The 20,400-nt window shown below is 43.6% G+C and overlaps 1 protein-coding gene across 5 annotated transcripts in view; it reads left to right on the top strand.

The window, feature by feature from the left end:
- The first annotated feature begins 10,274 nt into the window (after positions 1-10,274).
- The window catches only part of LOC147331787 (neurabin-2-like), a 36,743-nt gene continuing 26,617 nt past the window's right edge, over positions 10,275-20,400 (top strand). The window contains exons 1-5 of one of the 5 annotated variants that reach the window (XM_086288038.1): positions 10,275-10,435; positions 16,196-16,591; positions 18,515-18,723; positions 18,818-19,150; positions 19,266-19,973. In XM_086288038.1, coding sequence (XP_086144164.1) covers positions 16,282-16,591; positions 18,515-18,723; positions 18,818-19,150; positions 19,266-19,973 — 1,560 coding nt within the window. In that variant the 5' untranslated portion in view covers positions 10,275-10,435; positions 16,196-16,281. Of the gene's footprint in view, positions 10,436-10,472; positions 10,659-11,451; positions 11,471-11,536; positions 12,072-16,195; positions 16,592-18,511; positions 18,724-18,817; positions 19,151-19,265; positions 19,974-20,400 lie in introns of those variants that run through there. The other 4 variants (XM_086288034.1, XM_086288035.1, XM_086288037.1 and 1 more) reach the window with 4 other exon arrangements.

Genomic DNA, 20,400 nt, shown 5'->3' with positions numbered 1-20,400 from the left:
AAGAGTTTTCACAGATTTTATTTTGGAGGAGCTGAACCGGCCGTGGCTGCTCCCCGTGGACCCCGCGCCATGGGGTTATTCTACAAACTCCACTGAGGCGTACTCCTCTGCTTGTGCCTGCTTCTATCATGTGTGTTTGACATGTTTGGATGGCTCAACAAGTGAATTAAAGAACTTTCACCTGGTACGACTGAGTTCCTCATTTTGTTTTTATGTTTCCGCTGTGTGATGGGAAGGGTTTTGTTTTTGATCTTTGAGTTTCAGCTCTGTGTGTGTTGAGTTGCATTAAGATCAGGAGTTTTATAACCTCTTGACTGTTTCTGGCAACAGTTTTGTGGGACCTTGACTGTTAGCTTGGAAACCAGAGGAATAAACAAACATGCCTGTATAGCCTGCACAGCCACTCAGTGGACAGTTGTTAGCTTCTCAGTCACACTGATAGTTTTCTGTCTTGTACAAAGCAAAGCTAGTAGAAGAAAACAGTTTACTTGTATCTTCTGACCCAGGAGGACGACTGCAGACTCATGGACTGCTGATAAAAGCTGCCAAAGCCACATCAGACTACTTGGACAGTCTCTTGTGTGTGGTTCATGCTGCAGTCTGGCATCAGCAGGTGTTCTCCTGTCAGTATGCTGCAAATAAGGAAGCCATGAACATTAATAGGCTGATTGTAACTTGTAAGGTGTCTGTGATACTAAATGAAGACACTAGTCTCATTTATCACGACCGCAGGATTACGAGTAAATGTTGAATCCAGTTCTTTGCCTCGGGAGGAACGACTTACATGTGACGAGACTTTCAGGAAATGCTGGATTGCTGACCTTTAACATAACCCACCTGCCTCCAGCTCACCCTCACCCTGGCCTCCTTCACATGAACCTCCTCTGAGGGCTACATGTATAAAACATATATAAACAATAACATGATCAGTGTGAAACATCACAGATTCAGTGGGCTGTTAGAAACTAGACACTTATTCAGGTTTAATAAAATGAGAAGTAGCAGAAACTTTGAAAGTTAACTGCAGTAAAAACGTGATGCTTCTCCCAAGAACAGCAGGACTCATAAGTTTAGTGCACACGTATAGTTAAAGTACTATATATGGGCTTATAGTTAAACAGAACTCACTCACTGTGGTCAATACAAGGTTGGATAGAACAACAAACAAACCTAAAATGCAAAATGAGTGTGCGATGGCATGAAATCCTAAATTCACGTGTGACTAGAGGACAAATTAGGGTGAAACTAAGTGTGAGTAGGAGTGAATCTACTCGCTTTTAAAAAGTGATGCACTTGCTGACAGGTTACTATCATCAGAAAAAGGCTGCTGCCCTCCTCTGGCAGCATTTATCCATTACAGCCATCCACCGCTGACGATAACGGCGTGGAAGTGGATTCCTGCAGGTGCCATCGTGCACGGAGCTGGAGCAAGAACCTGCTGGGTTTTCATGTGTGTTGTCCTTTACAGGGACCTTACTGATGGTTGGATTCTCTGCATATTGAGAAACATCAGTGACAATGTGTGATAACTTTATCAGGTAGCAATAAGCATGTTTGGGTGTTTTCTGATTTAACCCTCTGGGCTCTGGCCTTGGTGGCCACTTCACTTTTTTCAACCATTTTCGTTCTCTTAATGGAATGAAACTTCCCAAATGTGTGTATTTTTTTTCAGATTTTTTAATTTTCAACATCAGCTCCTTAATAATGTCAATAATATTCACTATACACCAAATTGTTCCTCTTGGTTCTATCGTGGCCATTTTGGCCAATTGAAACCCATCATAACCACCTTTTTGATTCCTTGTTACTGACAGTACTATATCCTGCGATTTAGGTAAATTTGCTTTCATTCTAAACTCAACACATGAAAATTGTAGTTTTTAATGTTTTTTACCAAATTACATCATTTACCCATTTTTGGCCAAACAAGCGATTTCATGTAATATTCCTCGTTTCTAGTAGCAGCCTTTGATGGCCTACCACACTCCAATGGACCAAAATAATGAAACAATTTTGACATAGGTTTGATCTTAAGGATCTAATAGTTTGTGTTTGTGCATGACATTGCAGCACAAACATGTATTTGCAAGATAGACTGGAATAAATAATGACGCATCAAACATTACATAGGCTGCAGTGAGTTTCTGTGGATGCAGGTTGTTGAGCTTCCCAGTCAAACTCAGCTTTGAAGCACATGTTAAAAGCACTTTTACTCTTGTATTTATCATAAAAAGACACCATACCCAAAATATTAACTCTAGAAACAAAAACAAAACAACCCCAATCAAAGATAAGATAAGACTTTATTGATCCCACAGCGGGGAAATTTTTTTGCGCCACCTCAGCTCAGGTACAGATATCAGAAGGAAATACAAAAATACAAATAAGTACAATCGATGAAAAAAAAGTAAGATAATACACTATATACAATGGTAGCATACACAGTATGTGATTATGGATATGGTTGGAAATATGGACATAAACTATATAGCTTGACATAGCTATTGTACCACTACTATTCCTAATTATAGACATGTATACACTAAATCTACAGGGAGTGCAGAATTATTAGGCAAATGAGAATTTTGTCCACATCATCCTCTTCATGCATGTTGTCTTACTCCAAGCTGTATAGGCTCGAAAGCCTACTACCAATTAAGCATATTAGGTGATGTGCATCTCTGTAATGAGAAGGGGTGTGGTCTAATGACATCAACACCCTATATCAGGTGTGCATAATTATTAGGCAACGTCCTTTCCTTTGGCAAAATGGGTCAAAAGAAGGACTTGACAGGCTCAGAAAAGTCAAAAATAGTGAGATATCTTGCAGAGGGATGCAGCAGTCTCAAAATTGCAAAGCTTCTGAAGCGTGATCATCGAACAATCAAGCGTTTCATTCAAAATAGTCAACAGGGTCGCAAGAAGCGTGTGGAAAAACCAAGGAGCAAAATAACTGCCCATGAACTGAGAAAAGTCAAGCGTGCAGCTGCCAAGATGCCACTTGCCACCAGTTTGGCCATATTTCAGAGCTGCAACATCACTGGAGTGCCCAAAAGCACAAGGTGTGCAATACTCAGAGACATGGCCAAGGTAAGAAAGGCTGAAAGACGACCACCACTGAACAAGACACACAAGCTGAAACGTCAAGACAGGGCCAAGAAATATCTCAAGACTGGTTTTTCTAAGGTTTTATGGACTGATGAAATGAGAGTGAGTCTTGATGGGCCAGATGGATGGGCCCGTGGCTGGATTGGTAAAGGGCAGAGAGCTCCAGTCCCACTCAGACGCCAGCAAGGTGGAGGTGGAGTACTGGTTTGGGCTGGTATCATCAAAGATGAGCTTGTGGGGCCTTTTCGGGTTGAGGATGGAGTCAAGCTCAACTCCCAGTCCTACTGCCAGTTTCTGGAAGACACCTTCTTCAAGCAGTGGTACAGGAAGAAGTCTGCGTCCTTCAAGAAAAACATGATTTTCATGCAGGACAATGCTCCATCACACGCGCCCAAGTACTCCACAGCGTGGCTGGCAAGAAAGGGTATAAAAGAAGAAAAACTAATGACATGGCCTCCTTGTTCACCTGATCTGAACCCCATTGAGAACCTGTGGTCCATCATCAAATGTGAGATTTACAAGGAGGGAAAACAGTACACCTCTCTGAACAGTGTCTGGGAGGCTGTGGTTGCTGCTGCACGCAATGTTGATGGTGAACAGATCAAAACACTGACAGAATCCATGGATGGCAGGCTTTTGAGTGTCCTTGCAAAGAAAGGTGGCTATATTGGTCGCTGATTTGTTTTTGTTTTGTTTTTGAATGTCAGAAATGTATATTTGTGAATGTGGAGATGTTATATTGGTTTCACTGGTAAAAATAAATAATTAAAATGGGTATATATTTGTTTTTTGTTAAGTTGCCTAATAATTATGCACAGTAATAGTCACCTGCACACACAGATCCCCCTAAAATAGCTAAAACTAAAAACAAACTAAAAACTACTTCCAAAAACATTCAGCTTTGATATTAATGAGTTTTTTGGGTTCATTGAGAACATGGTTGTTGTTCAATAATAAAATTATTCCTCAAAGATACAACTTGCCTAATAATTCTGCACTCCCTGTATGTATGTATACATATACATACATATATACCTGCACATGTCCGTACACATGGAGGGTCCATTATGCATGAAGTGGTGACCGTGGATGTTCACAGTGTCCAGTGACTTATGACATCGTGATTGAGGAGTTATAGAGTCTAACTGCTGTTGGGATGAATGATCTGTGAAAGCGCTCCTTCCTGCAGCGAGGGTGTTTCAGTCTCTGACTAAAGGAGCTGCTCAGCCCACTCACAGACTCATGCAGTGGGTGATGTGAGTTGTTCATGATGGATGTCAGCTTTACTAATATCCTCCCCTCACCAACCACCTCCACAGACTCCAGGGGACATCCCAGCACGGAGCCAGACCTCCGCACCAGTTTGTCAATCCTGCTCCTGTCCCTGTCCGTGCATCCACTCCCCCAGCAGGCCACTGCATAGAAAAGGGCAGATGCTACCACAGTGTCATAGAATAACAGAGTCCTGCAGACTCCGAAGGACCTCAGTCTCCTCAGCAGGTGGAGTCGACTCTGGCCCTTCTTATACAGGACGTCTGTATTTGTAGTCCAGTCCAGTTTATTGTTGAGGTGAACACCCAGTTACTTATAAGAGTCCACTATCTCAATGTCTTTCCCTTGGATGTTCACCGGTGTTGCAGGGGGTGACTTCCTCCTGAAGTCTATGATCATCTCCTTTGTCTTGCCGGCGTTGATTTGGAGTACGTTGGTCTCACACCAGCCAACAAAGTCACTGATGACCCCCCTGTATTCCTGATCATTCCCGTCTGATACGCATCCAATGATGGCTGTATCATCTGAGAACTTCTGTATATGGCAATCGTCCGAATTATAACAGAAGTCTGAAGTGTAAAGGCTGAACAGGAAAGGTGAGAGAACCGTGCCCTGTGGTGCCCCCGTGCTGCAGATTACCACCTCAGACACACAGTCATGGAGCCTCACATACTGTGGTCTGTTGGTAAGGTAGTCGACGGTCCATGCAGTCAGCTGTTTGCCTACTCCGGCTCCCTCCAGCTTCCCTCTCAGTAGTGCGGGTTGGATGGTGTTGAAAGCACTGGAGAAGTCAAAAAACATGATCCTCACAGTGCTCCCCACCTGCTCTAGGTGAGAGAGGGATCGGTGTACCAGGTAGATGACAGCGTCATCCACCCCAATTCCAGAACGGTAGGCAAACTGCAGGGGGTCCATCACTGAGCCCACCAGTGGCCGAAGGTGGTGCAGGATGAGCCTTTCCATGGTCTTCATCAGATGAGAAGTCAAAGCAACAGGCCTGAAGTGGTTGGGCTCCCTGGGGTGTGCGATTTTTGGCACCGGAACCACACAGGAAGTCTTCCACAGTTCAGGAACCCTCTCCAGGCTCAGGCTCAGGTTGAAGATGTACAGGGCCACACTTCCAATCACAGGACATTTTGCAGAGTTCAAACCTGCAGCTGCAGCGCAAACAACAACAAACACTGTAAACGTGTCCTGGAGTTTATGCAGGTGCAGACAGAGCTACTGCTGTAAGTAAGCCTAACAGCTTCCAGATCATTTATTCTGGCTGTATGGCAAGAAGGTCATCACTGCTTCAAGCACGGTCTGTATGATCTGGTCAGAGAGCAAGGACAGCAGCAGTCCTCTGCCCTTGAAGAAAAGACATCTGCCCAAGATGAAGAAACTTCCTCTCCAGAAGATGAGGGGCCAATCTCCAAAGAAGCTGACTGCATCACCACTGATGAAGAGTACTAGCCAGTGCCTGAATCCTCTTCTTTGGGGGAGGGTTGGGGTTGGGGGGCATGGAGGTGGAGGCCGAGCAGCTGATGGAAAAGAACATAGGAGCATTTTCTGAGACCGAGGAGCCGGTGACTGAGTGGATCCCTCATGAAAGGAAAACCATGTGGGTCCCACCACTGAAGAGAGACTGCTCTACAATCCAGTACCCACTGGTTTCAAACCAGGGCTCAGCCTGTATGCAGTTTTCTGCATTAGCAGCCTGAGATCTGCTTTTATAACAAAGGAGATCTTTTAGCTGCTGTGCACCTTACAAACCTGCACGGGAGGCCAAGGTGTGAGGACTGGAGGATTATAGATGAAGTGGAGATGTGAGCCTAAACCACAATAAAGCAATACATAGCATGTTGGATGACAACACTGGAAGTTCTCAGGAAGTAAAGAAGGCATGGGGTTCAGACTCCAACTGACGGAGGAGCTCCGAGGACAACGTCTTTCCTTCGGTCACCTTGGCAGAAGAACTCCTCAGATGAAAACTGGTACAGAGGAAACAACCCAGAGCTTCCTCCCCAGCTCCTCCAGATGCAACAGAGGAAGATTTTGTTGTCTGTCTTTGGCTTCACCAAAACTACCACGACAATATCCCACATGCCAAAGCAACGGAGGAATGTGCTTCTTTTGACAGCAACACACAAGGAACCAGCAGTCAGTGACGGGGAATAAAGGATGCGTGAAAGCAAGAAGCAGTCCTGGACTACAATACGCACAAATACAGCTTGGATAACTTAGAGGATGTTGGCACCTCGAGCTGTTGAAGGAAAACTAACTGATGGCTGATGGCTCTTTTCTCCAATCTCCTGGATGTCTTGGGATACGATGTCTTTGTCCTGCCGGCAGTGTTGGGAAGGTTACTTTTAAAATGTATTCCATTACAGAATACATGCCCCAAAATGTATTCTGTAACGTATTCCGTTACATTACTCAATGAGAGTAACGTATTCTGAATACTTTGGATTACTTAATATATTATCATGCTTTTTACAACTACATGAATGTACGATTGCTGTGATTTATTACTATTACTGAAGGTCCGCGGCTCCGAACCATAGTAAAGGGACCTCTGACTAATACTTCGGGTTCGTGTCGGCTCGTAGCCGAAAAATAGCTTTACTTTGTTGTCTGGGTCAACTCTGCTTGCGAGAGACAGAGAGAGGTGTTGAAAGGCTGCTCCAACGAACTTATTGTTTCGGAGGAAAACACGAACACGGTGTACAGTCGAGTCTTAATAGCTTACTTACAGCTGGGCTTTTGGCTGCAGTGGTTATTATTATATTTACATGCTGCTCGATGACAGCTCGTACTTTTCTCCTTTTTCTCCCTCCGTCGCTCACAGACACATAACGGGTATGGTAGTTCATTCTCCCTGCAGCGCGGACTACACTGCCCATGAGGCTACATTCTTTAGCGCTATGCCTGTAACACTCTGCCTAGTGCATTCATATTAAATCACAGCCGTTTATTTTCCAACAGAAACACACTGCCGCTAACCAAACTGCTCGGCATAGCTTAGCACAACAACAACAAAAACAGCTCTCTCACCCAGGAAACACAGTCGCAGAGAGCGCGCGTAGCTGTCAAACCAAACCCAAACAGTCCTGACCCGCCACAACATGAAACAGGAAAGTACCGCAGTGTAATCCATTTATTTCAACAAAGTAACTGTATTCTAAATACCACCATTTTAAACGGTAACTGTAACGGAATACAGTTACTCATATTTTGTATTTTAAATACGTAACGGTGGTACATGTATTCCGTTACTCCCCAACACTGCCTGCCGGAAACAACTTCACTGAAGTGGGGGAGTCATCTACAACCTACAAATGAAGAGTGATGCTGGGAGAGCTGGGACACGTGCTGGTGACCTCAACAACTGCAAGACACACTTGTCCCTGATTCTCAGCCACTTCTGCCATTGATCTCAAGATACAGTCTGACCCAGAGTGTGACCCAGAGTGTGACCCAGAGTGTGACCCAGAGTGTGACCCACACCCCACCAACAAAATGAGAAGAAGGTGCAAAAAGGCACACCTCCAGGATTGGAACAGCAGCCCCTCAGGTGTAGAAAGTGTGCCTACAAAAACCACTCTAATGTGGTTAGTACATCCTGCTGCTAATGAGGATGCACACAGAAGCACACACTGGAATATAAATTTTGATCATTTTATTGGGTCATTTGGTCATTAAATTGCTTTTCTGCCCACTAACACACCATGTGTGATATTCTTTTTAGCCATTCACCCCCCCCACCAAAGAAAAAATGTAACAAAAACAAAAAAACAAAGTAAAAATAAATCATTGTTACTGTTACTGACCTGCAATGATGACAAAAGGAAATATTAGGTTTCATCATTTGTATGCTAATGGTGCTAATTTAAAAAATCAAGTCAATGAAAGTAGAAAAATGTTTTAATATATATGAATTTTATAGCATTTTGTAAACATAAACAGGGGGTGGCCATTTTTGGCCACGAACAAGCTGAGAGGGAGTTTTTTTGTTTTTCTGTCACTGCACAAAAAAACAAAGATGCATAAAACTTATTGATACTTTTAATTATTGCTACGCATCTAACCTCCATCATGGTTACAAAATAAATCAGTTTGCATGTATTATTTAGAAAAAAATTGTGATTTTATGCTTTTATCCCTATTTAAATCATTAAAATTATGTGATTTAACTGGTATTTAAGGGGTTAAAATTCTGGATTTGATTGAAATTTTGGTCTTGATGAACAGCACTGATGCTAATCTAAAAAAACAAGTCAAAAAATTGGAATTTTTTCTTAATACATATGAATTTTATCATAAGTAATATGATACAAACATATGTTTAACAATTATATAAAATTGCGAGATTTGAGGTTGTCTTCCAGCTAGTGCAGTGGACAAACAAACTGGTGTTTAAAGGGTTAAAGATTTAAAAAGTAATAATTATTTTATGTTCATGAAAAGAACTAAAGTTACTTAAAAGCTTTGTGTAGAAAAAATGGCAAAAAAACATGAAAATAATCAAAATTACAGACCTAATGTGTTGGTGGCCACTTTTGGCCACGAACAAGCTGAAAGGTTGTGATTTTGAACAAACCCAGAGGGTTAATAAAGTCAAGTTCAGGTTATCATCTATGAATATTTACAACGATGCAGCTCCTTGTGACCACTTGTATATGGTGAACTCTCTTGTTAAAGGATCACAGCATCAGCAAACGTGTGCTTTTAACAGCTTTCTACAAAGCTGTTTCCTTTACAAGGAAAGATCTTGTGGATTTAAATATTCTGAGGACTTTTATTCACTTGTATTTAACAAAAGATTGTGTTTTTATTGAACTCACAGTTCAGAATAATCCTTGTTTATGTGAAAGTGGGTCGTGGTACGGCCTCTCAGTTCTGCCTGAAACAAGTGTCTCTCCCTTCGTCTTTATTCTGACTGCTTCCTGCTTGTCAACAGAAAGCTTTAAACAGCAGGTAGGCTGTGGTGCTGCTCGCATTCATTTGAAACGTAATTTTGTGGTATTTAAGCTATGTGGATATTTTCAATTAACACTGTTTATTTGACTGCAGTTGAGAGATATGGCATGCTTTTTACTCCACGGTGACAGTTATAGTAACCACCTGTTTTTATCAGATTTTTATTATTTTACACTTTATAAGTTGTTTAAATAAAAAAAATCATTTCCATCACCTTATAGAACAAAGCACTGGCTGACATATGCTCCCTTCCTGAGACTTGCCTTATGTATAAAAGTATATCAAAAGTATTGTAAACACAGCAGAAAAACAAAAATGAAAGTGATGTAAATGAAAATACACCCATAACAGCATCACTGGAAAAAATGTAAAAATACAGTAAATTAAAGCTATAAAGGTAAATGAAAGTATAGAATTACAATGATGTTAGTAAAAAAGTTCTGTATGTACTGTAAGGTATTGAAAATGCAATAACCTGTCAATAAAAAGCAGTAAAATCACAGTAAAAGTACAGTAAATGAGTGCAAACAGCTGCTGCAGCGGTGGCGTCACTGCACCTTGCGTTTGGCAGTGACAGCTTCTGCCAGCAGAGGTCGCTGGAGCTCTACTGTATCTGGAGAGGAGCTCTCGCTGATCGGTTTCTACCGAGCAGCTCGTAAAAGTCATCCAACCACAGAGACACAAAAACAACAACCAAAAAAAGCAGCTAACCAGCGGGGGCCGGCAGGACCCGCTTTATATAAGATCAGGTAGTTGCTGCTTGTTTAACGGAATGAATTCAACCACACCTGATGAACGACGACCGAGGAGGGAGAAGGCTGTGTGTGTGAACAGATAAAGGTGTGAGCGAGCAGGAAACGGGTTGGGGGAGAAGATGAGGAAGAGGAGTAGGGGTGAGGAGGAAACAGAGAGAGAGAGGGGGACGGAGGAAAACAGATGATGTGAGGGGGGAGGAGAAGGAGGAGCAGAGAGGAGGCAGGCACTCAGTCTGCTTTGCTTCGCAGGAGGAATCGGCAGCAACAGAAGGACAATGGACAGCGTTCACCGCGGGTCCTAACGAGCACCGGGCAGCTTCATCAAGCTGGAATACAAGGTATGGCTGAAGGTTAGCACACGGGTCAGTTCGTGCCGTCGTTTTACCCGCGTTAAAAAAGCTGCCGTGTGTCTGCGGGAGAGGAGAGAGGCTGCAGGAAGGAAGCGACGCGGCGCAGCAGACGCTGAGCGGGGCCTGCGTACCGGCTGCCTCTGGGTCCTGGAACCGGCCGGTGAAACCGTCCGATACCGCCACAGCTCTGCGCCTTCATCGTATCAACCGGGTAATAACGGCCGCGCTGAAACACAGCAGGGAAAGACACGCGGGAACACCCTATTCCACTGCTCACGCTTATCCTTAGAGAACGCCACCCCAAAGTCCTTTACAAAAACGTGAAATTTTGCACTCGACTCACTGCCAGCAGGGCTACCCACCCTTTTATCAGACCATTTGAAACTTCTCCGGGTTCCTCGGGGTACTCTGTCGGATTCGGCGCCAGACTCATTAGTCAAACCTTTTTATTTCAAATTAAAACCAATGATAACGTGCGAGCATAGTGCTACAGCGTATTGGTATTGACGTGCAGTGAGCGGGACCACGGCACGCGACCCGCAAACAATAGTTGACATTAGTGTGAGATAAACGCTGCTGTGTGTGCTGCTCGGACGCCGATTTGTTGAAAAGTGTGCGCTTACTAACAGTACGTATTCAGTCTTATTTGGCGATTGACGTGTTTGCTAGAAAAGAAGCGGCACAAAAAAGGAGCCGTTTTCGGATAGGAGTTTGGTGCGTGGAGCATATGTCGCTATGCCAACAAAGCCTCTCTCGAGCTTGTGGCAGCAGCAGCAGGAGGAGCACGCAGGCAGACTGTCTGCCAGAATGAACCTTTGCACTAGCCGAGGCCCGATGCAGCGATTGTCGTGTGAATAGATGGAGTCATTGTGTTTACCATAATGTGCCTTCTGTTGGACACTGTGCGTGACGCACGCAGGGCATAAGGACTTTAATGCTCGCGTCTGAACGGCCAGTGTATTATCGTGCCAGATTCAAGCATTATGTAGCTGAGCTACTGCAGAGACTGTGACACAGACAGATGTGAGCGGTTACAGTGAACTGAGCACTCCTCGGTTTTACAGTATATCATGAGACAAGGTCACTTGTGCCATACTAACCACCCAAACACTTAGAAAAACACAGGGAAGGCTGTGCGTGTGATGTAGCCTGTATTTAGTGATGGGAGGAGGCGTTCAGGGACCTCCCATAAATAGATTACAAGTCAATAGATGCTTGCCTCCATATGCTTAGGGTGACTGGTGCAGGCAGTGGTTCTGGTGCATTGTTTTTATTTTTTGGATCGTATTGCCGTACTTGATACTGAGTGTGTGTGTGTCTGTGGGTGGAGGATGGGAGCCCTGTCTGTGAGTACAGGTGAAAGCAATATCCTGTTATCTAGTTAGAGATTAGAGAAGTCAGTAAGAGCTGAGGCAAATCAGTGACCCGGATGTTTCGAGAGTGAGACCAACTGGTTATAATAAACTGAAAAGGACGCTGCTGCGTGTGAAACCATGTGTGTTATTGAACAGGAAACCTGGAGCCCAGCTGGTAGTTAGACTCTACACTGAATGGCAGGAAGCAACCCCAAACCGCGAGGGATGAGAGGCAGGCAGGAGGCGGATTGAGTTGTTCTTCGAAAGAGGTGCTTCACCATACTTGTGCTGGATTTAGTTACGTTTCTTTTAACTGGTGGCTACACACCAACGAATGAAGAGGCGCAAAGGCCCGCCCACGTCACGGTGGAGACTGGAGTTGGAGTCTGTTTGCTGGTGTTGTGCGTTTTGGGGGTTTATGTGTGTTTGTCATGCTGTTTGTCAATCAGAGCGGGAGCTTCATTTGAACAATATCAGGAAACGAGCCAAGAACTATAAAAGGTGTGTGTGTGTGTGTGTGTGTGTGTGTGTGTGTGTGTGTGTGTGTGTGTGTGTGTGTGTGTGTGTGTGTGTGTGAGAGAGAAAGTTATTGGCTTTACATTCAATTTGCTCACTTGACTTCACATGATCTGTATGTGAGAATTGAGTATTTAGCAAGACAGTGTCACAAGACCGTTGTTGCAGTGTGTGTGTCTGCCCCCCCACCCCACCCCCCATGGCCGGCAGTGCCATCTGGAGTAAGTGTGAGGCCAGACTGTACTATAAACACTGCTTCTTATTACCCAGACTGCCTTTCAGCTATGTTTACAAGTAGAATTCATCATTGTTTTGTCTGATAATTTCTTTTTAATTACTGGTTTTCTCCATAAAAGGACTTCCTGCAGGCAAAGATGGCAAAAGTTCAGACATGTGACCCTTACGCTAGCATCCAAAGATATTCAGATTGCCCTCGTGTCTGAGTAAGAAATCATTATGTCCTCATAGGAGGCGTCGAAAAGGTACATATTGACATCACTGGATAACACTTGAGCCAGTCCATAATACTGTTTGTTTGCCAGGTAACTACACACTACTTACATTTACTTACAATGTAAATTTATCTTCTACCTGAAGTGATGCAATACTTAAAACTGATCGTGCATCACTTATAACTAGTTGCACATTACTTAAAATTACTTACAGTTTAATTATTTGTTCTTTCCTGTAAAAACATGACCTTATTCTAGTGTGTCTACCTTAAAATGTTTGTAGGCAATTATAATGATTTCAAAATAAATGCATTGAGATTCCACGTAGCTACAGCCGTGGGCGGTAATATAAAGTGTTGCCTTTGTTTAGTTTAATTAGTTTCACATCTCTAAAAATGGTTTCATCTCCATCGACATCCTGTTTGTTAGCACCGTCACGGAAAGCTAAACGGTTACATGATCCAACCTGCTCGGGGTTCCTTTAGCAACGATGCATGTTGCTGCAAAGCATTTGTAAGTAGCTGCAAGTGGGAATGAGAGGAGTTTTATGTGCAACCGCAAACGCTGGAACGTCAAACATGCACCATGAATCTCAGTCAGTATCTCAGGCTTCTGCAAACATTCTGTTTCAACCATTTTTCCTACCTTTGGGCCTCTGTGATGTCAGCTACTCCAGCTATTCCTAATACGTCATCTTAGGCTCACAGCTTTGGTTGTGAGCACAGAGGTCAAGCCAATCCAGACCTTCTGTTTATGAGGCGCAGCCAATCAGAATGAAGCTGTCTTAGAACAACTTGCTAAAAAGCTATTCCAGAAGTTCCAGCAATAAAAACATGGAGATGGAAATGTTTAAACCTTAAGCACAAGCCACTGAGGAACATTCATTTTCATTAAGTTCTAGTTTATCATGCAACAAAGGAAAACATCTGCTAGTTCTTGTTACTGAGCTGTATAGATTTCTTAGTCTGTTGAGTAGAGAGTTGTTCATCTTAAGAGTTTAAAATGTAATTGCTGCATTGACTTTTGATTAACAGCCAAACACAAACTCGACTACGTTGCACAGAAGATACTGGAAAATGTCGCGATTTAGTTCAGGCAGTTTGTGGTGACCTTGTAAATTCAAGTTGTGGAAGACAAATGAAACACAGCCTTAGTTGCCCATGAAATCGCGGGCTCCTGTATCGGTGGCTATCCTCATTTGGAGTCCGTTTGGTACAATCCTTAGTGGAAATTCTGATTCAGGTTTTATACTTGAGACTCAAAGTACAAGTAAATGCTGCTCGCAGTAAAATGAACTGTTGCGCTTCTTTGCATTGAGCAATGATAAGTTAAAGTAGAGGTAACATTGTGACAGTGTAACATAAATGACAGTATGAATCTTCACACAAATCCCACAGTCTGCTGGAAAAATCAGACGTGTCTCTGGCTGTGTCCACGTTCCATTAGATAATCCTTGAAATTACAAATGTATTTATTTATTTTTCATCAGGGTTAGATTATTGAAGTACTAAAGAAGGGGAATCACCTGTCTTATCACCTTGATGCTACTTCGGCTAGCTAAGAAATGTATTTGCACAAAACCCCATAGCGCTATTTATGAAGATGTAACAGAGAAGATTGCTACAAATTGGTAACCATAGACTGCATGTAAAAGATGGATGCCGTGGTTGGTTCTGATTTTACATTTTAAGGCTTTAATGTTAGTGTTTTGGCTTCTGCCATGTTCATTTCTTTCAGCCAGAAGTTAGCATATTTAGTTGAGAGGCTTAGATGCTAATTAGTGCAAAACAACAGTCTACTGAAATACAAAAGCTGAAGCACATATTCCTTGGGCAGGCTGTACCACACAGCAAGCCATAATACTTGTCAGATAAGTCCAAAACAAACAAAAACACTCCAGAATGGATCGATACTTCACAAGTGGTAGAGACGTTCAGATCAGTGATGCTAATAATTACAACTGTGGCGTAGCACTAAGCTATCAGCTGTGTACGCAGACTCTGCAGCAGCCACACTCTTTAGCACCTTTTAGGGCGTAACAGATGTTTAAAAAAACATGCATTATACATTTGTTATGAAGAGGGAGACTAGGGATCCAAACCTCTTGTGCCAGGTTCACTTTTTAATATTGAAAAGTTGGACGTTTTAGCATTGGAATCTGTGGAGATTGAGTCGCGTTTTTTTTTGTTTTTGTTTTTTTTAAGTCAATTTCAAGTGGTCATTAGTAGAACTGCAGGTTGTTTTGTTGTTGTTTTTTGGGAACTTGTGCTTTGCCAGGGTTGTGCAGTGATGCCAATGGTAGCATGTGAGGGGTTGCGCAATGTAGGAGCTGGAGGTGCTAGCAGGAATTGTTTGTTTTGGATTGTACAAGGCTAGCTGTCTACCTGAGTTAAGCTAAGCTAATCTAACTTTCCTAATTTAGTTTGATCTGTTAAATTTGGTGCACTCAAAACTACTGCCGTGACCTTAAATCATAAAAGGTCACGCAACTATCAAAGAAAAAAAAATCAAATCAAAGTTGCCGTTATTTTTTTTTGTAGTTTAGCACGTCATTGGCAGATTATCAAGAAACCTCGTTACTCTTTCTATAATTCATTGTGTTCTAATTGCTGTCTCTGTTATACTACATAGTTTTTATAGAGTCAATCAAGCCTGATGAAAACATCAGGAATCCCTGTTGCAAAGATCTGACGGCACAAGCCACAAATGCTGTCAACCAGTAAATGAGATGCTATCACGAGAAAACACTGTGATATCTTGGGACCAAAGGGCTGTTCTGTATTTATCTGGCAAGTCTATCACGAAGCAAGTTTGGCATTAGGAGCAGCAATATAAACACGCGGGGGGGGGGAGTTGTCACACTGCGTCATTGTTTTAATTGGATTATATTGACTGCTGCGGCAGCGCCGTGTGGGTGTACACAGAGGGGCGATTGTGATGTCGTCTAATGCCAAGTTCGCTCATCTTCAGCTTAGTTATACTCTGTTAACACTCTCCCAGCTGGCTCCTACAGGTGGCACAAATACATGTGTTCGTTAAAGAGTCTTTGATTATTGATCACAATCATATGCAACCTAATTGTATGTATCAAAAATCTTGTCTGAGCGACAGCATACAGCCAAGAGGTCCTTTGTAAACTAGGATAGTTACCCTTGAGAAGCTGGCACCGCTGGCTGTTTGGCATTTTGGGCTAAAGTATTACTTCAGTGCAACAAAATGAAGGCCTGCTGGGTGGCTTCAGCTGTTCACTGTGAACATCTGTGGTTCTTATCTGCATGTTTGCAGTTGCACAGCAATTTGCTGGTTAAAGCTTTGAAAAATCCAACATGTAAATTTCATTTGCCTCATATCCTTCAGAATGTTTAAACCGATGCACAGACGTGTCCAGAGTACACGGCTCATTGATCTCTTTCTGTTTTATTCAGGAGGTGAATGTCAGACAGCTCCAGGATGCTGCCCCCCTCATTCATGCCAACCTGCTATTCACCACGGGACATTTGACTCACCAAACATGATGAAGACTGAGCCTCCGTCGGCCACGGGAGGCAACGGGGCCTCCGGTGGGAGCAACGGGAGCTCTAATCTGCGAAGTCCGTCTCCCCACCGCAATGCCTACGAGGCAGGTCTTGCGGCGCTGAAGAAGGCCACAGACCACCTCAACAATGCCGCCAATGGAGGCGCTGACCCTGCCTCAAAACCCGCTCCTCTGCCCCGGCCTACTGGGAGGGGCCGGAAATATGGCTCAAATGTTCACCGTATCAAGAACATGTTCATGCAGATGCAGTCTCCCGGCGATGAAGAGGATGGAGCCAAAATGATTGGTAACTAGCCTTTTCACAGAACCCTTTAGAATCAAGGAATGTAGCAACTTGTAGGGTCGGTTACCGAATTCAGTTAAGGCAGCGGTCCCCAATCCCCGGGCCGCGGACCGGTATCGGTCTGTGAGTCGTTTGGTAATTTCACACCCGGGCCTGTGAAATTTATGGTTTTCAGGGTTTTTATCTGATTATTTTTATCGTTTTTAATAGTTAACTCGGTTTCTCTGGGTCTGCCTGTTATGAATAAATCTTGTTGTATTTATCCGAGACACCTTAAAGGCCAGTCAGAGAAAATATTGTCGGACATAAACCGGTCCGTAGCGCAAAACAAAAGTTTACGGACTGCTGTTTTAGGGTACCGACAAAATTACATTGGTACTAATGAGGACTGATTCATAGTAGATAAGGTTCGGCTGTTCGTGTTCCCCTCGATGTCACACGTAGCGTCACCAGTGATCGTGTTGGGTTTTACCATCATTTCAGTGCTGAAAATTACAAGTTATACAGAGAGCGATGCGGCAATAGTTTGGGGGGAAAAATTCTGCAATGTGTTGATGTATTTGCTTTCTGTCTCGACTGCTTCTACTACTATACCAGCGCTGATGTGGAGGTTTTGTGTCAAGTGTCGATCAGAAGACTACTGCAGCAAGTGCGGCTCTCAGACACCAAATTTAGAATATATTATGCCAAAAGTAATATCGGTTGGTACCAGTATTCAAATGTGCAAGATAAACCCAATACTTGCAATGACAATGATTCCTTTTCTGACTTCTGACCATAACAGGCCAAGTAACAACTGGTGAAATGAAGTGGCTGAGTATCAAGTTAAGCTAATGTGAAAAATAAGGCGAGATTGAATGACTACCAATGGAAAGTTGGTAGACAGTAATGTGAGTGATATGTTGGAAATATACAAGAGGGTTACTTACACAACTAGAACCACAAATATCCTCTAATTCTCAGGTGTCGGCCATCGAAAGACAGAAAAATTGTAAATTCTCCAGTGTTCACAAAGAGAAGCGGGTTTACCATAGTAAAGGTTTGATCTAGAAATCTTTAAAAACACAAATTATCTGATAAGTCAGCTTCGAATGTTAGCACGGCTAGTCATGTTTTTGTGTGTGTGTGTTGAGTGCTGTGCTCAACAACTCTTTTTACCTCTCACCAGTCAAACAGTCAGAGAGGGTGGGGCTTTCAGTATCTGCATTGTGATCAAAAGATGGTTTTTGTAACCTGGAAACAACAAAAGCTTGAGAAGTGCTCTGAAAATAAAGTCACGGGGACCATTAGTCCTCACACTCAAAGCATTTTGCTGTGATGATTCAGTTCTCCTCTGCCTCCTGTCAGAGTGGAACTGAGCATCCAAATACATTAATAAAAAGATTTTCATATCCTCAAAAGATTTTATCTTAAGCGTAAAAACACTGTAGCTTCTGCATTTTTCCACCTGGTATTTGCAACCTTAGCACTTGCACTACTGCTACACTACAGACAGAAGAAGCCCTTTTTTACATGGATTAGCTAGTAAGGTTGCTAGCTAGGAACTAGCTAACTAGCCTTTAGCCGTTAGCCTGTCCTTTGTGACCAGTATCCTTATGTTGCATATGTGTGTATTCTTTTTACAAGATTATGGTTTTGAAGTGAGTTCAGATTTTGTTTTTAACATATATTATTAAGCTCCTGCTAAAGCGGCTAAATTTAACCACCAACACTTAAGGCCATGTTTATTGATAGTAGCAGGCATAGAAACTGGGTTATGAACAAAGACAAATGTGTTGATGATATCCACGCTGTGATACTTCGTGTAGCCAAAATTCATTAATGATAAAACCACCTGCTCTGGTGAACTCCAGTGGTGTTAGCCTGTACTTCCCTTAAAGGACAATTTCGTTTTTTTACAACTTGTTTATTTTCTGTCATTAGTAGGTAAGGAACAGGCAGTGAAACTGTCCCTGCCGAGAGTATCCAGCCTCAATGAGCACGTCGACCACAGCGCCCTGCTGAAACTTGGGGGCACGGTCTCTGAAAGGGTCAACCGTTTTGACTCTAAAGTTGGTAGGGAGGGCAGTGGCTCATCTGTGGGCTTGTCCAAGCTCCAGGAGACCAGGAGGATCTTTGAGCAGCGGACTCTGCAGGTCAGATGTTACACTTGCGTTGTTATTTTTTATCATTTAGTTGACATAGCTCGCTTGTAATCTTTAACTGACTGGTTATTTGTGCGTCCTTCAGGAGAAGCAAGCTGCCACTAACCGCATCTTGCTGAAGAAAGAGCGGGCGTCAGGCTTCCAGGGCAGCCGTCTAGATGTTGTGGCTCGCTTTAATGGGTCCACCGAAGCTCTGGACCGGCTAGATGATCCCCCTGTTCCCACCCCTCCTTCTATTTCGTCTACTGCAGCTTTAGCCGGGCCAGGCGAGGCCGTCAGTCCCACTGTGAGCCAGCTCAGCGCCGCATTCGAAAAGGGTGACCTGCAAAACAATCTCTACCTCCCCCAGCGTCGGTCAGCCCCTGCTTTGGCACCAAAACCCAAACCTCCACCCAGGGTGGAAGCAGCAGACAGGAAGGTGAAAAGGATTTTCTCAAAAACTTAAAACTTTGCAATTAAGCTGTAGGGAAGTTCTTGAACTAGAAAATCTTTTGATTGCACTACTACATGATCTCCCTGTGCTTTTCTTCCAGACAAAGGTGATACCTGCAGATAAGGACGAGAAAGATGAGGTAAAAGCAGGAGTTATAAGTAACCAGGCAGCAGAGCTACATGAAGAAACGGGTTCTCTAGAAAGGAACATGGAGGGAGCCGCGACCAATGAAGAGAAGGATGCATTTGGACTGTCGGGGGACCAGCTCTCCAACTCTTCCTATTCCTCCTCTTCCTCAGTGACTGTCACTTCCATCTCCTCTTCATCGGAGGCCAAACCAGAGCCGGCAGCAACTGAGGCCAAGGGTTCGAGTACAGTGGAAGCCTCTGGGCTGCAGCCACAGTCTGGCGATCAGGACAGCGCCACTGCGGGATCTGAGGCCGCGGGTAGGCTGGTGCAAGCTGAGGTTCATGCCTCGCTGGAAAATGGAGAGAAAGAGCCTCCATCTTCCTCTCCTTCATCGGAGGAGAAAGAAGAGGACTCTGAGGAGAGGGCCAAAGAAGATGAGAATGACGAGGATGGTTCAAGGAAGGAGGATTATTCTGAGGGAGATCTGATAGATATCAGCGCATACAGCGGGCTTGGGGAGGAGGACTCTGGGGGAAGCCAGCTGGACGATGAGGACGACGAAGACGAGGAGGAGGCATATCAGCCAGAGTCCAGCTGCTCAGAAATCCCTGGCCTTCCTGAGGAAGAGGAGCCTCCGCCACCCAGTAGAAAGATTCGCTTCAGCACTCAGCCAATCAGAGTGAGTTTTTTCTTCTTCTTTTTTTTTTGTGCTCACATAGCGCACATTAGTCTTAATTTTACTGTATCCACCACTCCGATTTCATAAGAGGAAGTCAATCTTGAGCCACTTCCTCTGTGGTTTCATCTTCCAGACACGGCAGTTACTGCTTTAGTGATATTTAAAGCAAACGCCACCGACTTTCCAGTAGTGCACAGACTCTTAAGTGTTCATTACACTTAATATGAAACAATCAGCTTCATTAGATTCTCTGGATTTATGTGTGCATTTTGTGCTGATGTCAGCACAGAAAGAGAGGTTAAGGAGCGAGCTGATCGTTAGGATTCATCCTCCTGAATTAAGGTGCTGGTCGAGGGAAAATGTTGAAGGTAGCACCAAACAGAAAGCGCTGATCTTTTAATAAATATGAGGACTTGACAATTTATTT

The sequence above is a fragment of the Aulonocara sp. 'chitande type north' Nkhata Bay genome, linkage group LG4 (genome assembly GCF_057382095.1).
Source record: "Aulonocara sp. 'chitande type north' Nkhata Bay isolate Kocher_YH1m ecotype deep benthic linkage group LG4, A_spYH_male_GT1.1, whole genome shotgun sequence".
NCBI classification, from domain to species: Eukaryota; Metazoa; Chordata; class Actinopteri; order Cichliformes; family Cichlidae; genus Aulonocara; species Aulonocara sp. 'chitande type north' Nkhata Bay.
Note: the sequence above shows the minus strand (reverse complement) of the source record. Positions and strands in the feature narration are given on the sequence as shown.